This window comes from Euprymna scolopes, chromosome 18, assembly GCF_053919585.1.
Source record: "Euprymna scolopes isolate OS-2025 chromosome 18, ASM5391958v1, whole genome shotgun sequence".
Lineage (NCBI taxonomy): Eukaryota > Metazoa > Mollusca > Cephalopoda > Sepiida > Sepiolidae > Euprymna > Euprymna scolopes.
In genome coordinates, this window is record NC_136499.1 from 112,543,260 (window position 1) to 112,563,831 (window position 20,572).

Consider the following 20,572-nt stretch of genomic DNA (forward strand, 5'->3'; position numbering starts at 1 on the left):
TACACACAAATTTAGTATTTCTGAAGAATTTCCTCATCTAGTAGAAGCCAGCCCAACCTACTTAGGTTGAATGAAATACCAGGAACCATGTTTCCTTTTTGGTTGTGGTTTCTTTTAATATTTATCTTTAACTTGCGAAGGGAGATGGTATACTGTAGACAATTTTTTCTTCGTCTTTTTCATTTCTACCACAACTTCTACCGCAGCATCATTGCATCTCCAAGAGTCTTGTTTCTTTCATGCTTCAGCTTCTCTCGTAATTTTAGATATTGTCACATTCTTTAGAGGCGCATTCTTTCCTATTTTTATTATTTACCTGTATTGTATGGAATAATCACGTTGAAACACCAGTTCTGACTAAATCACTAAAGTTAAGCAACGTTGAGCTTAATCAGTATCAGATGAGAAATCATTAGAGAATACCAATCGCTGTATGCAAGAAGATGTCGACATCTAATTGCAAAAATTAACTTTGTTCAAATCATCTCCCATGACTGTGATATATATGTGACTGGGGGCCATTGGAGATTACTAAGCATGTAGGAGGAGCCCAACAGTTTTATTTTTCTTGTTTACGGGGGACGGGGTAAAGTTAAGCAACATTGAACCTGGTCAATATCAGATAGAGTATCATTTGAGAGTACTAAATACTACATGTGGGAGCATGGCAGTACGTCCCTGCGAAAAATTAATATTGTAAAAATCATCTGCCCTAACAAGGATATACACGCTTGTGAATTTAATGTTTCCAAGGAATTTCCTCCTTTGGAAGAAGCCAAAGCAACCCACCTAGTGCGGCTGAAATACCAGGAGCCGTGTTTTCTTTTTGTTGTTGTCCTTTTTAATATTAATCTTTAACTTGTGAAGAGATATGAAAAACTCCAGACAATTATCCTTCGTCTTTTTCATTTGTCTCATATACTCCTACTGCAACATCATTGCATTCCTCTAAGAGTCTTTGTCTGTCATGTTTCAGCGTCTTTTGTAATTTTAGAAAATGTCAGTAGATCACTGAAGTTAAACAACGTTGAGCTTGGTAAGTACCAGATGATTCACAATTAAAGAGTACCAAGCGCTGTATGTGGGTGTCTATTGTCTAAATCATCTTCCATGACAGGGATATGTGACTGAGACCATTTAAGAATACTAAACGCTGCATGTAGAAGACCCTTTACGCCTTCCTGCAGAATTTCAAAAACCTAACTTGATTATAGTTGCAGTGCCAACTATGTGAGTTGAACAACGTTGAGATTGGATGGGAGAGTTCAACAGCATGTCTTAGGTAAAATCAGAAATGGGATATACCGAGTAACTGACATAACTGACTATCTCATTAAAACCTGTCATGTGAAACGAACTTCAGCACGAACTCATTTTCAATTCTGAATTGTGCTCACTCAACATTCCGTCTAAAGATCTTGGAGACTATTCACGTTCGGTCGTGGAGGCCTTCTCTCTGTAAACAGAATATCTCTTAGGTTTGAGCGTGATTAACCTCTAGGATCTTCGAAAAAATGTCATAACGTTGCTTTATATTAATCGCTTCCCCTTTGTTTCCACCCATAAACTAAACCCAACGTGACTTTACTAATGTACATATTTTCGGTTTTTCCTTTTAAAATTCCTCGACACGGCTTTGAGAAAGCGAGGGCGAACCTGGTCAGCTCACTCACCTTTTCTTTCTTTTCTTTTTGAACGTGTTTAACGTATTTTACTTTTAGTCATAATTGAAATATATAAATTCTGTACTAATGAATTACATATATATATATATATATTATATATATGTTATATATATATATATTATATATATGTTATATATATATTATATATATATTATATATATATATTATATATATATTATATATATATAATATATATATTATATATATATAATATATATATATTATATATATATTATATATATTATATGTATTATATATATATATTATATATATATTATATATATTATATATATATTATATATATTATATATGTATATATATTATATATATTATATATGTATATATATTATATATATATATTATATATATATATTATATATATATTATATATGTATATATATTATATATATATTATATATATATTATATATGTATATATATTATATATATATTCTTCTTGGCCTTTTGGGCAAGATCAAAGTGTAGTATCTGTTCTTCAGATGCTGCACTTCTATTTCTTGTTCTCTTTCAGTGGAGGAGAAATCCTTCACGACTGAGACAATTTTTATTTTTGTACCTTTTCTCCACGTTAAAAAACGACCCTGGTGTCTAACTCTGTCCCGTGGGGAGGCATAGTAAATAGGTATATATGTATATATATTATATATATATATTATATATATATATTATATATATATTATATATGTATATATATTATATATATATTATATATATATTATATATGTATATATATTATATATATATTCCCTTTAAGAAATACGTTTCTTATCGTTGAGCACTTTCTGTTGAATTAAAAAGTCGGTCAATTTAGCTCTTATGCGTAGATCATCGTATAACGATTTGATCACTGTCTGTCTGACGTAATGAACATTTAAATTAAAATGTTTAAAAATTCAACGCTATTTCACATGATTAATGGTAGCCGAATGGATACGGCCTCCGCTAATCGAGCCAGAGATGTCTCGTGTCGCGGGGTTCGAATCGTTCGACTGGTAGTAATCGTGACACCCTGCACTGAAGAATCCCGAAAGGATGAAACACTAGTGTCTGTAGGTATTTAATTATTACAGTAAAAAAATAATTATATATATTATATATATATTATATATATATATATTATATATTATATATATATTATATATTATGTATATATATATTATAGATATATATTATATATTATGTATATTATATATATATATATATATATTATATTTATATATATATATATATTATAGATATTATATATATATATTATATTATATATATATTATATTTATATATATATATTATAGATATTATATATATATTATATGTATTATATTATATATATATAATACAAGTGTTTATCTTTGAAATATTGTTGATTTCAATGTACACCGTTTTCGTATAACGGGTTGAGATTGTTATGATAAAAACTCAATCACCGTTAATTTCGAGTGAAGCTCAATGTATCTATTTTATAGATGCAGAGCATATTTTGTACAAAACTTCGTGAAGTTCAAAGACTTACATTTTTTTTCTTTTCTGTAGATGAAACAAACAAAACTTACAAAAAAATGTAAGTCTTTGAATTTCAACAAAGTTTTGTACTATATATATATATATATATATATATATATATATATATCGTTTCTTATCGTTGAGCATTTTCAGTTGAATTAAGTGAGTTAATTTAGTTCTTATGCATAGATCATCATATAATGATTAGATCACTCTGATGGACGTAAAAAAACATTTCCAAATAAAATGTTTAATTTCAACAGTATTTCACGTGCTTAACTGTAGCCAAATAGATACGGTCTTTGCTAATCAAGCAAGAGATTGCTTGTGTCGCCGGATTCGAATCTATCGACTGGTGTTAATCATGGCACCCTGCACTGAATATTTCCGAAAGGATAAAACAATAGTGTCTGTAGGTATTTAATTATTATTATAGTAAATAATTATATGTATGTGTGTGTGTGTGTGTGTGTGTGTGTGTGTGTGTGTGTGTGTGTGTGTGTGTGTGTGTGAAGACATTGCTTGTAGATTAAGATTTAAGTTAATTTAATTCGTAAACTAATTAAAATTAACTAATCATTATAAGGTGACTAATGTTACCAGTATGTAGTTTATTTTGGTTTCATGCAAAAAGGCCGAGTATTCCCATGAAATTAATGCCCCGATGTATTTAAAAACTACTGGAAATATTTAGATGAAATTTGAAACATAGAAGACATTAGGGTTAGGGATGTGTAATGAGTTTGATTTATTTTTGAGCTGATAAAATCAGTTATGACTGAAGCTTTTAAAATAAATATGTCCATACATAATTATGACTGAACCCTTTTAAAATAAATATGTCATACATAATTATGACTGAACCTTTTAAAAGAAATATGTCCATACATAATTATCACTGAACCTTTTAAAATAAATATGCCATACATAATTATGACTGAACCTTTTAAAATAAATATGCCCATACATAATTATGACTGAACCTTTTAAAATAAATATGCCATACATAATTATGACTGAACCTTTTAAAATAAATATGCCATACATAATTATGACTGAACCTTTTAAAATAAATATGCCATACATAATTATGACTGAACCTTTTAAAATAAATATGCCCATACATAATTATGACTGAACCTTTTAAAATAAATATGCCATACATAATTATGACTGAACCTTTTAAAATAAATATGCCATACATAATTATGACTGAACCTTTTAAAATAAATATGTCCATACATAATTATGACTGAACCTTTTAAAATAAATATGCCCATACATAATTATGACTGAACCTTTTAAAATCAATATACCATACATAATTATGACTGAACCTTTTTAAATAAATATGCCATACATAATTATGACTGAACCTTTTAAAATAAATATGCCCATACATAATTATGACTGAACCTTTTAAAATAAATATGCCATACATAATTATGACTGAACCTTTTAAAATAAATATGCCATACATAATTATGACTGAACCTTTTAAAATAAATATGTCCATACATAATTATGACTGAACCTTTTAAAATAAATATACCATACAGAATTTTGACTGAACATTTTAAAATAAATATACCATACATAATTATGACTGAACCTTTTAAAATAAATATGCCATACATAATTATGACTGAAGCTTTTAAAATAAATATGTCCATACATAATTATGACTGAACCTTTTAAAATAAATATGCCATACATAATTATGACTGAACCGTTTAAAATAAATATGTCTATACATATTTATGACTGAACCTTTTAAAATAGATATGCCATACATAATTATGACTGAAACTTTTAAAATATATATACCCATACATAATTATGACTGAACCTTTTAAAATAAATATGTCATACATAATTATGACTGAACCTTTAAAATAAATATGCTATACATAATTATGACTGAACCTTTTAAAATAAATATACCATACATAATTATGACTGAACCTTTTAAAATAAATATGCCATACATATTTATGACTGAACCTTTTAAAATAAATATGCCCATACATAATTATGACTGAACCTTTAAAATAAATATGCCATGCATAATTATGACTGAACCTTTAAAAATAAATATGCCATACATAATTATGATTGAACCTTTTTAAATAAATATGCCGTACATAATTATGACTGAACCTTTTAAAATAAATATGCCATACATAATTATGACTGAACCTTTTAAAATAAATATGCCCATACATAATTATGACTGAACCTTTTAAAATCAATATACCATACATAATTATGACTGAACCTTTTTAAATAAATATGCCATACATAATTATGACTGAACCTTTTAAAATAAATATGCCCATACATAATTATGACTGAACCTTTTAAAATCAATATACCATACATAATTATGACTGAACCTTTTAAAATAAATATGCCATACATAATTATGACTGAACCTTTTAAAATAAATATGCCATACATAATTACGACTGAACCTTTTAAAATAAATATGCCATACATAATTATGACTGAACCTTTTAAAATAAATATGCCCCTACATAATTATGACTGAACCTTTTAAAATAAATATGCCCATACATAATTATGACTGAACCTTTTAAAATCAATATACCATACATAATTATGACTGAACCTTTTTAAATAAATATGCCATACATAATTATGACTGAACCTTTTAAAATAAATATGCCCATACATAATTATGACTGAACCTTTTAAAATCAATATACCATACATAATTATGACTGAACCTTTTTAAATAAATATGCCATACATAATTATGACTGAACCTTTTAAAATAAATATGCCCATACATAATTATGACTGAACCTTTTAAAATCAATATACCATACATAATTATGACTGAACCTTTTTAAATAAATATGCCATACATAATTATGACTGAACCTTTTAAAATAAATATGCCATACATAATTATGACTGAAGCTTTTAAAATAAATATGTCCATACATAATTATGACTGAACCTTTTAAAATAAATATGCCATACATATTTATGACTGAACCTTTTAAAATAAATATACCATACATAATTATGACTGAACCTTTTAAAATAAATATGCCATACATAATTATGACTGAACCTTTTAAAATAAATATGCCATACATAATTATGACTGAACCTTTTAAAATAAATATGCCATACATAATTATGACTGAACCTTTTAAAATAAATATGCCATACATAATTATGACTGAACCTTTTAAAATAAATATGCCCCTACATAATTATGACTGAACCTTTTAAAATAAATATGCTCATACATAATTACGACTGAACCTTTTAAAATAAATATGCCATACATAATTATAACTGAAGCTTTTAAAATAAATATGTCCATACATAATTATGACTGAACCTTTTAAAATAAATATGCCATACATATTTATGACTGAACCTTTTAAAATAAATATACCATACATAATTATGACTGAACCTTTTTAAATAAATATGCCATACATAATTATGACTGAACCTTTTAAAATAAATATGCCATACATAATTATGACTGAACCGTTTAAAATAAATATGTCTATACATATTTATGACTGAACCTTTTAAAATAGATATGCCATACATAATTATGACTGAAACTTTTAAAATATATATACCCATACATAATTATGACTGAACCTTTTAAAATAAATATGTCATACATAATTATGACTGAACCTTTAAAATAAATATGCTATACATAATTATGACTGAACCTTTTAAAATAAATATACCATACATAATTATGACTGAACCTTTTAAAATAAATATGCCATACATATTTATGACTGAACCTTTTAAAATAAATATGCCCATACATAATTATGACTGAACCTTTAAAATAAATATGCCATGCATAATTATGACTGAACCTTTAAAAATAAATATGCCATACATAATTATGATTGAACCTTTTTAAATAAATATGCCGTACATAATTATGACTGAACCTTTTAAAATAAATATGCCATACATAATTATGACTGAACCTTTTAAAATAAATATGCCCATACATAATTATGACTGAACCTTTTAAAATCAATATACCATACATAATTATGACTGAACCTTTTTAAATAAATATGCCATACATAATTATGACTGAACCTTTTAAAATAAATATGCCCATACATAATTATGACTGAACCTTTTAAAATCAATATACCATACATAATTATGACTGAACCTTTTAAAATAAATATGCCATACATAATTATGACTGAACCTTTTAAAATAAATATGCCATACATAATTACGACTGAACCTTTTAAAATAAATATGCCATACATAATTATGACTGAACCTTTTAAAATAAATATGCCCCTACATAATTATGACTGAACCTTTTAAAATAAATATACCATACATAATTATGACTGAACCTTTTAAAATAAATATGCCATACATAATTATGACTGAACCTTTTAAAATAAATATGCCATACATAATTATGACTGAACCTTTTAAAATAAATATGCCATACATAATTACGACTGAACCTTTTAAAATAAATATGCCATACATAATTATGACTGAACCTTTTAAAATAAATATGCCCATACATAATTATGACTGAACCTTTTAAAATCAATATACCATACATAATTATGACTGAACCTTTTTAAATAAATATGCCATACATAATTATGACTGAACCTTTTAAAATAAATATGCCCATACATAATTATGACTGAACCTTTTAAAATCAATATACCATACATAATTATGACTGAACCTTTTTAAATAAATATGCCATACATAATTATGACTGAACCTTTTAAAATAAATATGCCCATACATAATTATGACTGAACCTTTTAAAATCAATATACCATACATAATTATGACTGAACCTTTTTAAATAAATATGCCATACATAATTATGACTGAACCTTTTAAAATAAATATGCCATACATAATTATGACTGAAGCTTTTAAAATAAATATGTCCATACATAATTATGACTGAACCTTTTAAAATAAATATGCCATACATATTTATGACTGAACCTTTTAAAATAAATATACCATACATAATTATGACTGAACCTTTTAAAATAAATATGCCATACATAATTATGACTGAACCTTTTAAAATAAATATGCCATACATAATTATGACTGAACCTTTTAAAATAAATATGCCATACATAATTATGACTGAACCTTTTAAAATAAATATGCCATACATAATTATGACTGAACCTTTTAAAATAAATATGCCCCTACATAATTATGACTGAACCTTTTAAAATAAATATGCTCATACATAATTACGACTGAACCTTTTAAAATAAATATGCCCATACATAATTATGACTGAACGCTTTAAAATAAATAAATATGCCATATATATTACTTCATAGTTCTTGTTCTACTGTTGTATATAGTGTAATCCGCACGCCAATCCGAGTAACGCCTATCAACCAGGCTAGGAGGTATTTTATTAATTACCTAAGTTGCTTCTACAAGGGAATGCTAACAGGACTTTCAAGGCATTTTTTAAAGGCAAGAGTGTTCTTCTAGGACGCTAGCTCTTCAAATCTACTTACTCACGCTTGTTTAACAGTGCTCAGCGGTGGGCAGGAGGTTAATATAAATATTTTTTATTTATTTTGGAGCTGATGAAATTAAACTAAATATACCTCGAAGGTCGGCATGTGGCTCCATTAGCACGACAACTCGGGTAACATCTAGTGATCTTGCAAGTTCGTTGAGAGATTTCTTCTTTTTTTTTTGTATCCGTCGACTTCCGCTGGGATATACGAACGAAGTATTTAACCTTCCCCCCCCCCTATATATATATATATATATATATATATATATATATATATATATAATACGCATCAAGTGTGCTTGAAACCAAATCACAACGTAATATTAGAAAAATTAACAAATATTTTACTTTTTTGAAATTTATCACAAATATATTTCGGAGGTATACTCCATCTTCAGTGTGTTGTTTTGTTTCTTTTCTTTTCTTCTTCCTTGCATTTTATTCAAATTAAAACAACGTTTCTCTTGAACTCTCATTCTTGACGTTATTCTCACGTTACCTGCGCACAGTTCAAACATTTCAAAATACAACCGCCATATACTTCTTTCTCCAACTTTACAACATGGCAAGAAAGAAGAAAAGAAAAAAAAGAAACAACACACTGAAGATGGAGTATACCTCTGAAATATATTTGTGATAAATTTCAAACAAGTAAAATATTTGTGTATTTTCCTAATATTACGTTATGGTTTGGTTTCAAGCGCACTTGATGTCTATTATATATGTGTGCATGTGTGTGTGTGTGTGTGTGTGTGTGTGTGTGTGTGTGTGTGTGTGTGTGTGTGTGTGTGCGTGTGTGTGTATGTGTGTGTGTGAAGACATTGTTTGCAGATTTAATTAAGTTAATTTAATTCATTAACTAATTAATTAATCATTATAAATTTTTAAAGATAGCTTCAGAGCGTAAAAGTGAGTAATGTTATTAATATTTAATTTAATTTGGTTTGAATGTACCAATTGATTTCAAAACTACTGGAAATCTTTTGTTTTGTATTAATCCACTTCCGCTGGGATATACGAATGAAGTACATTCAAGTTTAGACATTGATTGTAAATGTTATTTTGTTTCTTATCTAACAGATGTCAACCAAACACGTACGGCCCAGACTGCTCCGACTCCGTATCAATTTGTAAGGATGCAAATCCGTGTATTAATGCTTTCAATTGCACTGAATTTGGTGGGAAATCTACTTGCACATGCAAGAAAGGTAAGTAGCAGTAATCTTGATATCTTGCATCATGAAATTACTACCATATTTTGGTTACAATATAATAATCAACAGAGAATTATCTCCACGACAGTATACGTGTATATATACGTATATATACATGCATATATACGTATATATATATATATATATATATATATATATATATATATATATATATATATATATATACATATATATGCGTGTATATATAAACATATATGCGTGTATATATAGATATACGTATATATGCATGTATATATACGTATATATATACATATATATATGCACATATATGCGTGTATATATACATATATATGCGTGGATATATACACATATATGCGTGTATATATACATATATATGTATATATACACGCATATATATGTGTGTTTATATATGTATATATATACATATATATCCGTGTATATATACATATATATGCGTGTATATATACATATATATGCGTGTTTATATACGTATATATATACATATATATGCGTGTTTATATACGTATATATATATATGCGTGTATATATACGTATATATATACATATATATGCGTGTATATATACGTATATATATACATATATATGCGTGTATATATACATATATATGCGTGTATATATACATATATATGCGTGTATATATACATATATATACGTATATATATACATATATATGCGTGTATATATACATATATATACGTATATATATACATATATATGCGTGTATATATACGTATATATACATATATATGCGTGTATATATACATATATATACGTATATATATACATATATATGCGTGTATATATACGTATATATACATATACGTGCGTGTATATATACATATACGTGCGTGTATATATACATATATATGCGTGTATATATACATATATATGCGTGTATATATACGTATATATGCGTGTATATATACGTATATATGCATGTATATATACGTGTATATACATGTAGATATACACGTATATATATATATATATATATATATATATGTATATATACGTGTATATATACATATACATACACATGTATGAAAAAGCTGCTTTCCATGTCCGCAGTACTTCGGGAACAGTAACCTGAGATGTCGGAAAATTTCTGTTCTATGTCTATCCTTGTAGCCATGTCACTAGTAAAGGTACTGGAGGTAAACGTTTCGTCTGGGCTGACGTTACCCGCCTGATAGTCAGGGATCCGAACCTTGGTTTAACCATTAAGGAGGCTGTCCTATGAGCAGGTGCAAAGTACTGGGGCTGCTGTATTGCTATTTGGTGAATGGATTCTGGACCATACAGTAGTTTCTTGTGGGGCCTCCCGATGCCATACTAGTGGGTAATTGTTACGACTTTATCTTATCATGTGCTACAAAAAAATTCCTGTCTTTTCTCTCTTACTTTCCCTCTCTGTAATGTTCTAACCAAGTCTGTCGATCTGTTCCATAAATCCCAAAACTTCAACATGAAATATCTCCAGAAAAAAACGCGAATAAACCTAGAACTCTATCCTCCAGCATAGACCCCTACTACCATGTCTCCTTCTCTAACATCAGGCATCTTCGTTCCAACCTTCCAGAAGTTGAAACCCAATTACAGGAGACGAAACCAGACATATTCTTCCTATGCTAAACTGGCATAGGGATGACCACTTCCCTAGACGTGTTCATAATTAGAGGATACTCTAACTTAACACCATGGGCATGACATATGCGCCTACATTAAAGATGGCTTTCCGTGTAGTAGGGATATCTATAGAGAAGACCCTAATTTAACTTATATGTGCTTCCGGGTTGCACTTGCTTACACCACCGCATTTATATTTGCCTTCTATAGCCCCCACAACAGTGGAGTTACTATCTTTAACAGCATATCTGAGAAAATTGACCACATCCTGTCTGCTCATCCTTCAGCTAACATTCACATTTGTGGTGACTTCAATGTCCACAATGTGGAATGGCTGACCCACTCGAACAAGACAGATGATGAGGGGAGGTTCTGTCATGATTTCGCCAGTGCCTATGACCTCACCCAGATTGTTCACGAACCCACCCGTGTGCCCGATACTACAGGTCAGTATGCAAGCCTTCTAGACCTTTTTCTCACAAATTCTCCTGAGCTATGTTCATGTTCTGTTCTATCTCCTCTGGGATCTTCCGACTACTCGGTTGTATCAGTTAAGATAAAAACGAAATGCAATACATCTTCGGACGTACCTCTGCACCGTACTGTATATCGATACTCTACGGCTGACTGGGATAGCTTCCGTACAGTTATATCTGATCTACCTCTACATTCCATGTTTAAAAAGGATGTGTCCTCTATAGTATCAGACCTGACCGAATGGATAATTGTAGGCATAGATCGATTCATACCATCTAAAAAATTCCAACAAAAACCTAACAGACAGCCATGGTTCTCCCCTGAATGTGCTGCTGCCATTGTGCACAGAAATCACTTTTTCCATAACTACCAACGTAATAGATGTACTGAGACTAAAGCTGCTTTCAGGACTGCCAATAACCACTGTAAAAGAGTAATAAAAAATGCAAGGAAGCTATATGCTCAGTCCATTAAATCCAAAGAAGCTGAGCAGCAGCTTGGTTCCCTCCAGTTTTGGTAAATAGCAAACAGGATCCTGAACAGAAGCGTGCGTTCTATTCCAACCATCATCAATGGACCTGAGGTCATCTCGTCAGCTTCAGACAAGGCCAAACTCTTTGCCAAGAACTTTGCAGTTAATTCTACTCTATGCAGCCAAGGCCATCAACTCTCCATATTTCCTCCTATAACAGACAACACGCTATGCAACATATAAATATCTGTGTATGAGGTCGCCAAGCTAATCAAGAACCTTGATTCCAGTAAAGCAACTGGCCCTGACGGCATTCCAATTATAGTGTTAAAAAATCTCCAACCAGAACTTGCCTCCATACTTACAAAACTGTTTAAGCGTTGCCTTAAGGAGAAGTGCTTCCGAACACCCTGGAAAACCTCATCAATATGCCCTGTATTTAAGAATTCAGGTGATAAGCCATCTCCCTCTCAGTACAGACCAATAAGTCTCCTGTGTGTCATGAGTAAGTTGCTGGAATCCATATTAAATAAAGAAGTAGTCAACCACTTCAGCAGAAATAACCTTCTTAGTGATATGCAATACGGTTTCCGTTCTGCCAGATCTACAGCAGACGTGCTAACGGCTATATCTCATAGGATTAGTGAATCTCTCGACAAAGGCTTTCTTTCTAGGGCAATTGCTCTTGACATATTAAAAGCCTTTGATAAGGTATAGCATAAGGGCCTACTTCACAAGATTTCCAGCTACAGTATAACTGGAAATGTTTTCTCAATTATTAAATCATTTCTTCCTGATAGGCTCATAAGAGTAGTGGTTGATGGGCAGAAATCAGAGGCCCACAGTATTAATGCTGGAGTCCCCCAGGGGTCCATCCTGGGGCCAACTCTCTTCCTGACTTACATCAATGATCTCCCAAAACACATACTGAAATCATTCGTTGACATCTATGCTGGTGACACTACCATCTATGGCAACACATCTAAAGCCGTAAATGACAAAGTTCTCTCTGATTCTCTCTCCTCTGATCTTGAGTGCGTGGTACAGTGGGGAAAGAGGTGGCCCATGGTTACTTTTAATGCATCTAAAACCAAACTCCTATCTTGACATCATCAACGCTCTGATCCCCATCTGGCATCAATTGAAATGGATGGCTCTCGTCTAGGGGAGGCTCCATGTTTTGATAATCTTCTGGGCTTGACCTTTACTCCTGATCTGAAATGGAACACATAGATCAAGTCGGTTGCCAAGGTCACTGGAAAAATGGTAGGATCCTTCTACCGCTCCAGAAGATGTCACAGTGCTGTTGCAATTCTCTATCTATATAAAAGCCAAGTACATCCAAGGATGGAGTACTGCTGCCACATCTGAGCAGGAGCTGCTAAAAACAGCCTATCCTGCCTTGACAATGTACAAAATAGACTTTGTGGCCTAGTGGGGGATGCCCTTTTCTCTTCCCTGCAACCTCTCTCCCACAGAAGAGACGTTGCAAGCCTGTCTTTGTTTTATTGTTATTTCCATGGCAAGTGCACGTCTGAGCTCCAATCTCGGATGCTCCCTCGCCAATCTTTCGCAAAAAACACCCATCTAGCTGAAACAACTGTCAATAATTTTCCCCATTCTTTATCTGTGCCTAAATCAAAATGTAGATTCCATGAACAAAGCTTCTTTCTTAGAAGTGCACACATGTGGAACTCTGTTCCGTTTGCCTGTTTCCCACCTGTCTACAACTTGGATGTCTTCAAGTCCAACATAAACAAATTCCTGATAAACCGCCCCCTTAAGTAAGACACTTTATCAGATCTCCATTACTAACGATTACTACGATATTATCCCATTGATTAGTGTACACGCAATAACCCTTATCCCCGAGTGGCTTCCGGGCCTTGATAAGTAGTGACTACCATGTAAAAAAAAAAATATGTATATACGTGTATACAGCATAATTACATTGACATACCAGTTCTCATCAGATCACCGAAGTTAAGCAACATTGAGCCTGGATAGTACCAGATGGGTGACCATTTGGGAATTCTAGGCGCTGTATGTGCTCTCCGCTTGTCTCGGCATTTGTTTCCAGTCGTCTTGTACACTTCACTTGCCACTGGTATTCAACAATGTCGACCCAGGAGAGATGTGGTTAGATATTGCGCAACTCTTGCAACAAAAATATCACGCACAGACACCCATTCATGGGTACCCATAGTCTGTCAAAGACTGAAGGAGCCTGTGTTTATACGTGTATATATACTATATATATATAATATATGTGTGTTTATATGTGTATATATACTATATATATAATATATGTGTGTTTATACGTGTATATATACTATATCAGAGAGGCGGTAGCACTCTCTATATAGGGATGGCCCGTACACGCCTATATACGCCTACAAAACAAAACTATCCAAATCTCAACTAAAATCAACTTATGTTTCAAAAAGCACATATTCTTACAGAGAAGCGTCTTACGAATCCAGCGAGTGTCAGAACGTCGGTTAAAATGTCAAAAGAGAGCAAAAAAAAAAGGGTACAAAAATGGCCAATTGTTCTTCTTTCTTCTTTCTTCTTCTGCTTTCTTCTTTCTTTTGAGACGATGTATCTCAGTGTACGAACGGTCTCTGACAACAGTTCAAGCATCAATCGACTGCTCTTTACACGGAGAAGTGCAGTGACCCATCGCTTTTTAGCTAACTCCATAATTAAATAAGATTACGTGTAATAACAAGTTTTAAACACTATATACCCAATGTAGACAGACCACTTCGAACACGGAACTTCTCTCAAAAGGGACAGCTCCAAATAATACACCGGATGCTCACAGACGTTCCAGTTTGCCAGTGGCCTATATTTCTTGGACGCTGAATATTTAAGGTGAACGTTAAGGTTTTTTCTTTAAACAGTAACCCACCAGCGTTAATGAAACCACGAAATCTTTATCTCAGTTGATCAAAATTGTTATAAGAGTAACCTATCAGCAAGTACGACGTCAAAAAACAATGTTATAAAAACAAATAATTCTTCAGATTTTGGACTGTAAAATATGTACAAAATGTCAATGCTGTGACCAGGATTCGAACCTAGGTTAGCACGGCCACAACGTGGGGTCCTAACCTCTAGACGATCACGGCTAACACTGACGTCTGTCGCTCTTGGCAGAAAGACACATGACTACTGTCAAACTATTGAAAAATAAGGAGGAAACTTGAAATTCTCACGCATGCGCAAAAATACACTATAGCAACCATTGTTAAATGCAGCTGAATCTCTTCGCTCGCTAAGAAAAGTAGATCAGACCAGTTCTTCTAAGAACTCACCAAACGCCAAAGGAAATAAGTTAAATTAACCGCAAAAAAAACTGCAAGAAAGTCATCTTCTAAGAACTCACTGGAAGCTGACCAAAAAGAATCAAAATCCAAGCCCTAGCCACAAAAATAACTAGATATTGTGGCTACTATACACAATCTACTAATAAAAACAAGTAAGTTTTCTAAAATAAACTACAATAAATTAACCAAGTAACCTCACACTGTCACTGATTAAGACTTCATATAAAGATAACAACTACACTATTGGTGTATATACCGTTCCACACTTTAACTATTGGTGACGGGGCAGTATCTCAATTCTACGAGAGTTGTCTTGCTATAAGATAAGTGATATTATAGTAAGATACACATAAGTGTTATATGTTTACATTTAATAAAAAATGCCAAAGTCAGCACGTAGTAAAAAAGCTCAGAGAAATATAGACTATGAAAAAAACAAAGTCAAGGTATTATCTGAGCAAAAAAATACTATCAGAAAAATGCTGAAATAATAAAAATTAAGTATCATGCAAATCCTGAGGCAAAGAAGGCTGCCTCACGTGCTGACTCAAAAGCACGGTATAACAGGGATCCCGAGGGGAAAAAAACTGCCTCACGTGCTCTTTATAACAAAGAACCAGAAAAAAAGAAGGCTGCCTCATGTGCTGACTCAAAAGCACGGTATAACAGGGATTATGAGGAGAAAAAAGTTGCCTCGCGTGCTCTTTATAACAAAGAATCAGAAAAAAGAAGGCTGCCTCACGTGCTCTTTATAACAAAGAACCAGAAAAAAAGAAGGCTGCCTCACGTGCTCTTTATAACAAAGAACCAGAAAAAAAGAAGGCTGCCTCACGTGCTGACTCAAAAGCACGGTATAACAGGGATTCCGAGGGTAAAAAAGCTGCCTCACGTGCTCTTTATAACAAAGAACCAGAAAAAAAGAAAGCTGCCTTACGTGCTGACTCAAAAGCACGGTATAACAGGGATCCCAAGGGGAAAAAGCTGCCTCATGCACAAACTATTATAAATATAAATATCAAAAACTGCCAAATCTTTGCCAAAACGCCAAGGAATGAACCAAGAAAAATTTAATAGTGAAGGTATGAACATTTTAGAACTTTATAATACTCTAACTGTTTTATCAGAGAGGCGGTAGCACTCTCTATGTAATATAGAACCGATGGAGGACCAAGCGGCAACTCCTAAGGCCCAAAACCCAAAGACCTAAAACCCAGCAGGAAGCGACCTGCTACTAATGGAGGCGGCAATGAGCCGCCTCCTAAAAAAGACAATACTATCATGAATGTAAGTTTAAAAATAAGACTGTAAGTAAAAATACTAATTAACAAGAATAAAAAAGCATTGGAAATGCAAAAGGATATAGGGATGGTATGCCAAAAAGTATACAAACAAGATAGCTATGAATGGCTAGGCACATGGAAATAGAATTGCATCCAAAGTATAGCCCTATAGCTTTTTACAACCGTAATGATGGCACGGAATGAAGATTGGAGAAAAGCTATAGGGCTATACTTTGGATGCAATTCTATTTCCATGTGCCTAGCCATTCATAGCTATCTTGTTTGTATACTTTTTGGCATACCATCCCTATATCCTTTTGCATTTCCAATGCTTTTTTATTCTTGTATATATATGTGTGTTTATACGTGTATATAATATATATATATAATATATGTGTTTATACGTGTATATATACTATATATATATATATATATATATAATATATGTGTGTTTATACGTGTATATATGCTATATATATATGTGTGTTTATACGTGTATATATACTATATATATATGTGTGTTTATACGTGTATATATACTATATATATATATATATAATATATGTGTGTTTATACGTGTATATATACTATATATATATAATAATATATGTGTGTTTATACGTGTATATATGCTATATATATATGTGTGTTTATACGTGTATATATACTATATATATATGTGTTTATACGTGTATATATACTATATATATATATAATATATGTGTGTTTATACGTGTATATATACTATATATATATAATATATGTGTGTTTATACGTGTATATATACTATATATATATATGTGTGTATATATACTATATATATATAATATGTGTGTTTATACGTGTATATATATAATATATATATAATATATGTGTGTTTATACGTGTATATATACTATATATATAATATATGTGTGTTTATACGTGTATATATACTATATATATAATACATGTGTGTTTATACGTGTATATATACTATATATATAATATATGTGTGTTTATACGTGTATATATACTATATATATATATATATATATATATATATATATAATATATGTGTGTTTATACGTGTATATATACTATATATATAATATATGTGTGTTTATACGTGTATATATACTATATATATAATATACGTGTGTTTATACGTGTATATATACTATATATATGTGTGTGTTTATACGTGTATATATATATATATATATATATATATAATATATGTGTGTTTATGTATGTCTACTTCTATATATTGGTTACAATTTAATAATCAACAGAGAATTGTCTCTATAATAATAAATACGAAATCTGCATGAATTAATATATAATATTTGTACATATTTTACGACCGGACAACGCCAGGATCCTTGCTAGTATTATAATAAAAACACTAAATTAAAATATTTAATAACAGCAACAACATGGTTGTAATCGATATATCTAATTTTATTATATTTCTAAAAAAAAAAAAAGTAAAAAAAAAAAATATCTGTAAGCATCCAAAACAAATTCTTAGTATAAGACAGTAAAAGTAAAAAAAAAAAATAATGATGCAAAATTATAAGAAATTCACCAATTTTTTTTTTTTTATTATTTTTTTATTTTTATTTTTTTAGTAAATCAGTAAAGCTTTTGATTTATTTATCTTCTTTTTTTTTTTAGGTTACACAGGCGTCGGTTGTGAAATTGTTGTCGATTTCTGCAAATCGAAAGTTTGTGCAAATGGTGGAAAGTGCATCAACGAAAAAGATCGTTACAAGTGCGAGTGTAAAAAAGGTAAGCACTAGACAATATACGTATTTCAGTGGCATTCATCCTAGGCAGGTTGAACCGGCTTCCTCTGAAGGAGGAAGTGTCAAGATTATATTAAATTCACAAAGACACTCTATCAAAACCCCCAATACTAATGATTACTACAATACTATCTTATTGATTACTGTACACGCAATAACCCTTATCCCTGAGTGGCCTTCGGGCCTTGATAAGTGGTGACCCCCATGTAAAAAAAAAAAAACGGTCCTCAGTTACCTGTTGACACTTGTTTTCCGGCAATTTCTGTTCAAAACAAATAAAAAAACAACAAAAAAAGTATAGTTCTGATGTGGGGCATCAGTGCATCAGGAACGATAATCTCTTTAAATTTGCCGGCATCTTAACTATTTCTATTAAGAGTTATCTCCCCTTTTCAATAATTTTGACGTTGGTGGAAATACTTGAATCACTTGAAGTTCCACTAATATTTACAGAAGCTATATTAGCTCTGCATTTAATTGGCCCCTAATGGTGGCGCTTAGTTATTCATCATAATCTATGGTAGACAACTCATTTTCCGACAACTTCTTTTCAAAAGAAAAAAAAAAAAGAGGATATTTCTGATATTAGGAATGCTAATCACCCTTGAAATCTTACTGCATCTTAAGTAATATTTGTGGGGAAAACAGAAACGAAAATAAAAACGACCTACCTGTGAAGCGCCCACGTGTCTGCCTGTCATGCGCATTGGACAGGAAAAGAAAAACCAAGATGGCGTCCGCAATATTTAACAGAAACGGTATCATGTGATCTCGCAAGGTCACGCGAGATTCACGCGGGTGAATGTAATATAAAAGCAGGTCGCTTGAAAGAGTGGGGGAGTTTCGCTGTATAGACGGTAAACAGGTGACGTTACAAGACGGTTACTCAGTGCATTAGAATGAGTGAGGAAGGTTCCATTTCTACATTATTACCAAGACTAGCGGGGGTACCCGGCGTTGCCCGAGTGTTTGTTTCCGGGACGGGGAGGGGGAGTTTTAAAAAATGTTATGGTAGGTAAGTAGGAAGGATCAAACCCGGAGTTATGAGTAAAAGTAGGAAAATAAAGTGTGAAAAAAAAACAAAAAAAACAAACATCTGCAACGTTAACAGTTCGGCCACCAAGAAAAGTCCATTCCAGTTGTTTAGGAAAAAAAAAACAAAAAAAAAAACGACTACGGTAGGTCGGTGCGAACGTGAAAATATAATATGAATTGTCCAGCACGCTAACCACTACGCCACAGAGCACTGCAGCTTAGTTTAGTGATTTTAAATAACTTCACATGAAAGAACTACGAAGCCAAACCGGTGTTCTCTTCTCAACTGTTCCTTGTGAACGATCCCCAAACGGTGTTAAGTGGTGGCAGGGGGAGGAGGAATTTATTAGAGAGAAAATATTTTACCACTTCCATTGATCTTAACCGATTTTGGCCGTGACTTCTCAGCAGAAAAAGTATAGAAATCTAAGATTATCGAGGAATTTGAGAAATAATAAGCCTATAACACACCTCAGATATTGTTCTGCCGTTTGTGCATATTATATTTGCATGAAATATCTTGATTTTTAATCCTATTAATGTCAAAATCAGACGGGAAAAAATGA

At 31.4% G+C, this 20,572-nt stretch overlaps 1 protein-coding gene and 1 pseudogene across 3 annotated transcripts in view; both read left to right on the top strand.

Moving 5' to 3' along the window:
• Window positions 1–20,572, top strand: part of LOC145297770 (uncharacterized) — a 576,130-nt gene that overhangs the window by 376,546 nt on the left and 179,012 nt on the right. For all 3 annotated transcript variants that reach the window (XM_080144014.1, XM_080144016.1, XM_080144015.1), the window contains exons 42-43: window positions 9,858–9,985; window positions 18,841–18,954. In XM_080144014.1, coding sequence (XP_080000140.1) covers window positions 9,858–9,985; window positions 18,841–18,954 — 242 coding nt within the window. The remainder of the gene's footprint in view (window positions 1–9,857; window positions 9,986–18,840; window positions 18,955–20,572) is intronic.
• LOC145298080 (U2 spliceosomal RNA) lies at window positions 2,134–2,355 on the top strand (annotated as a pseudogene).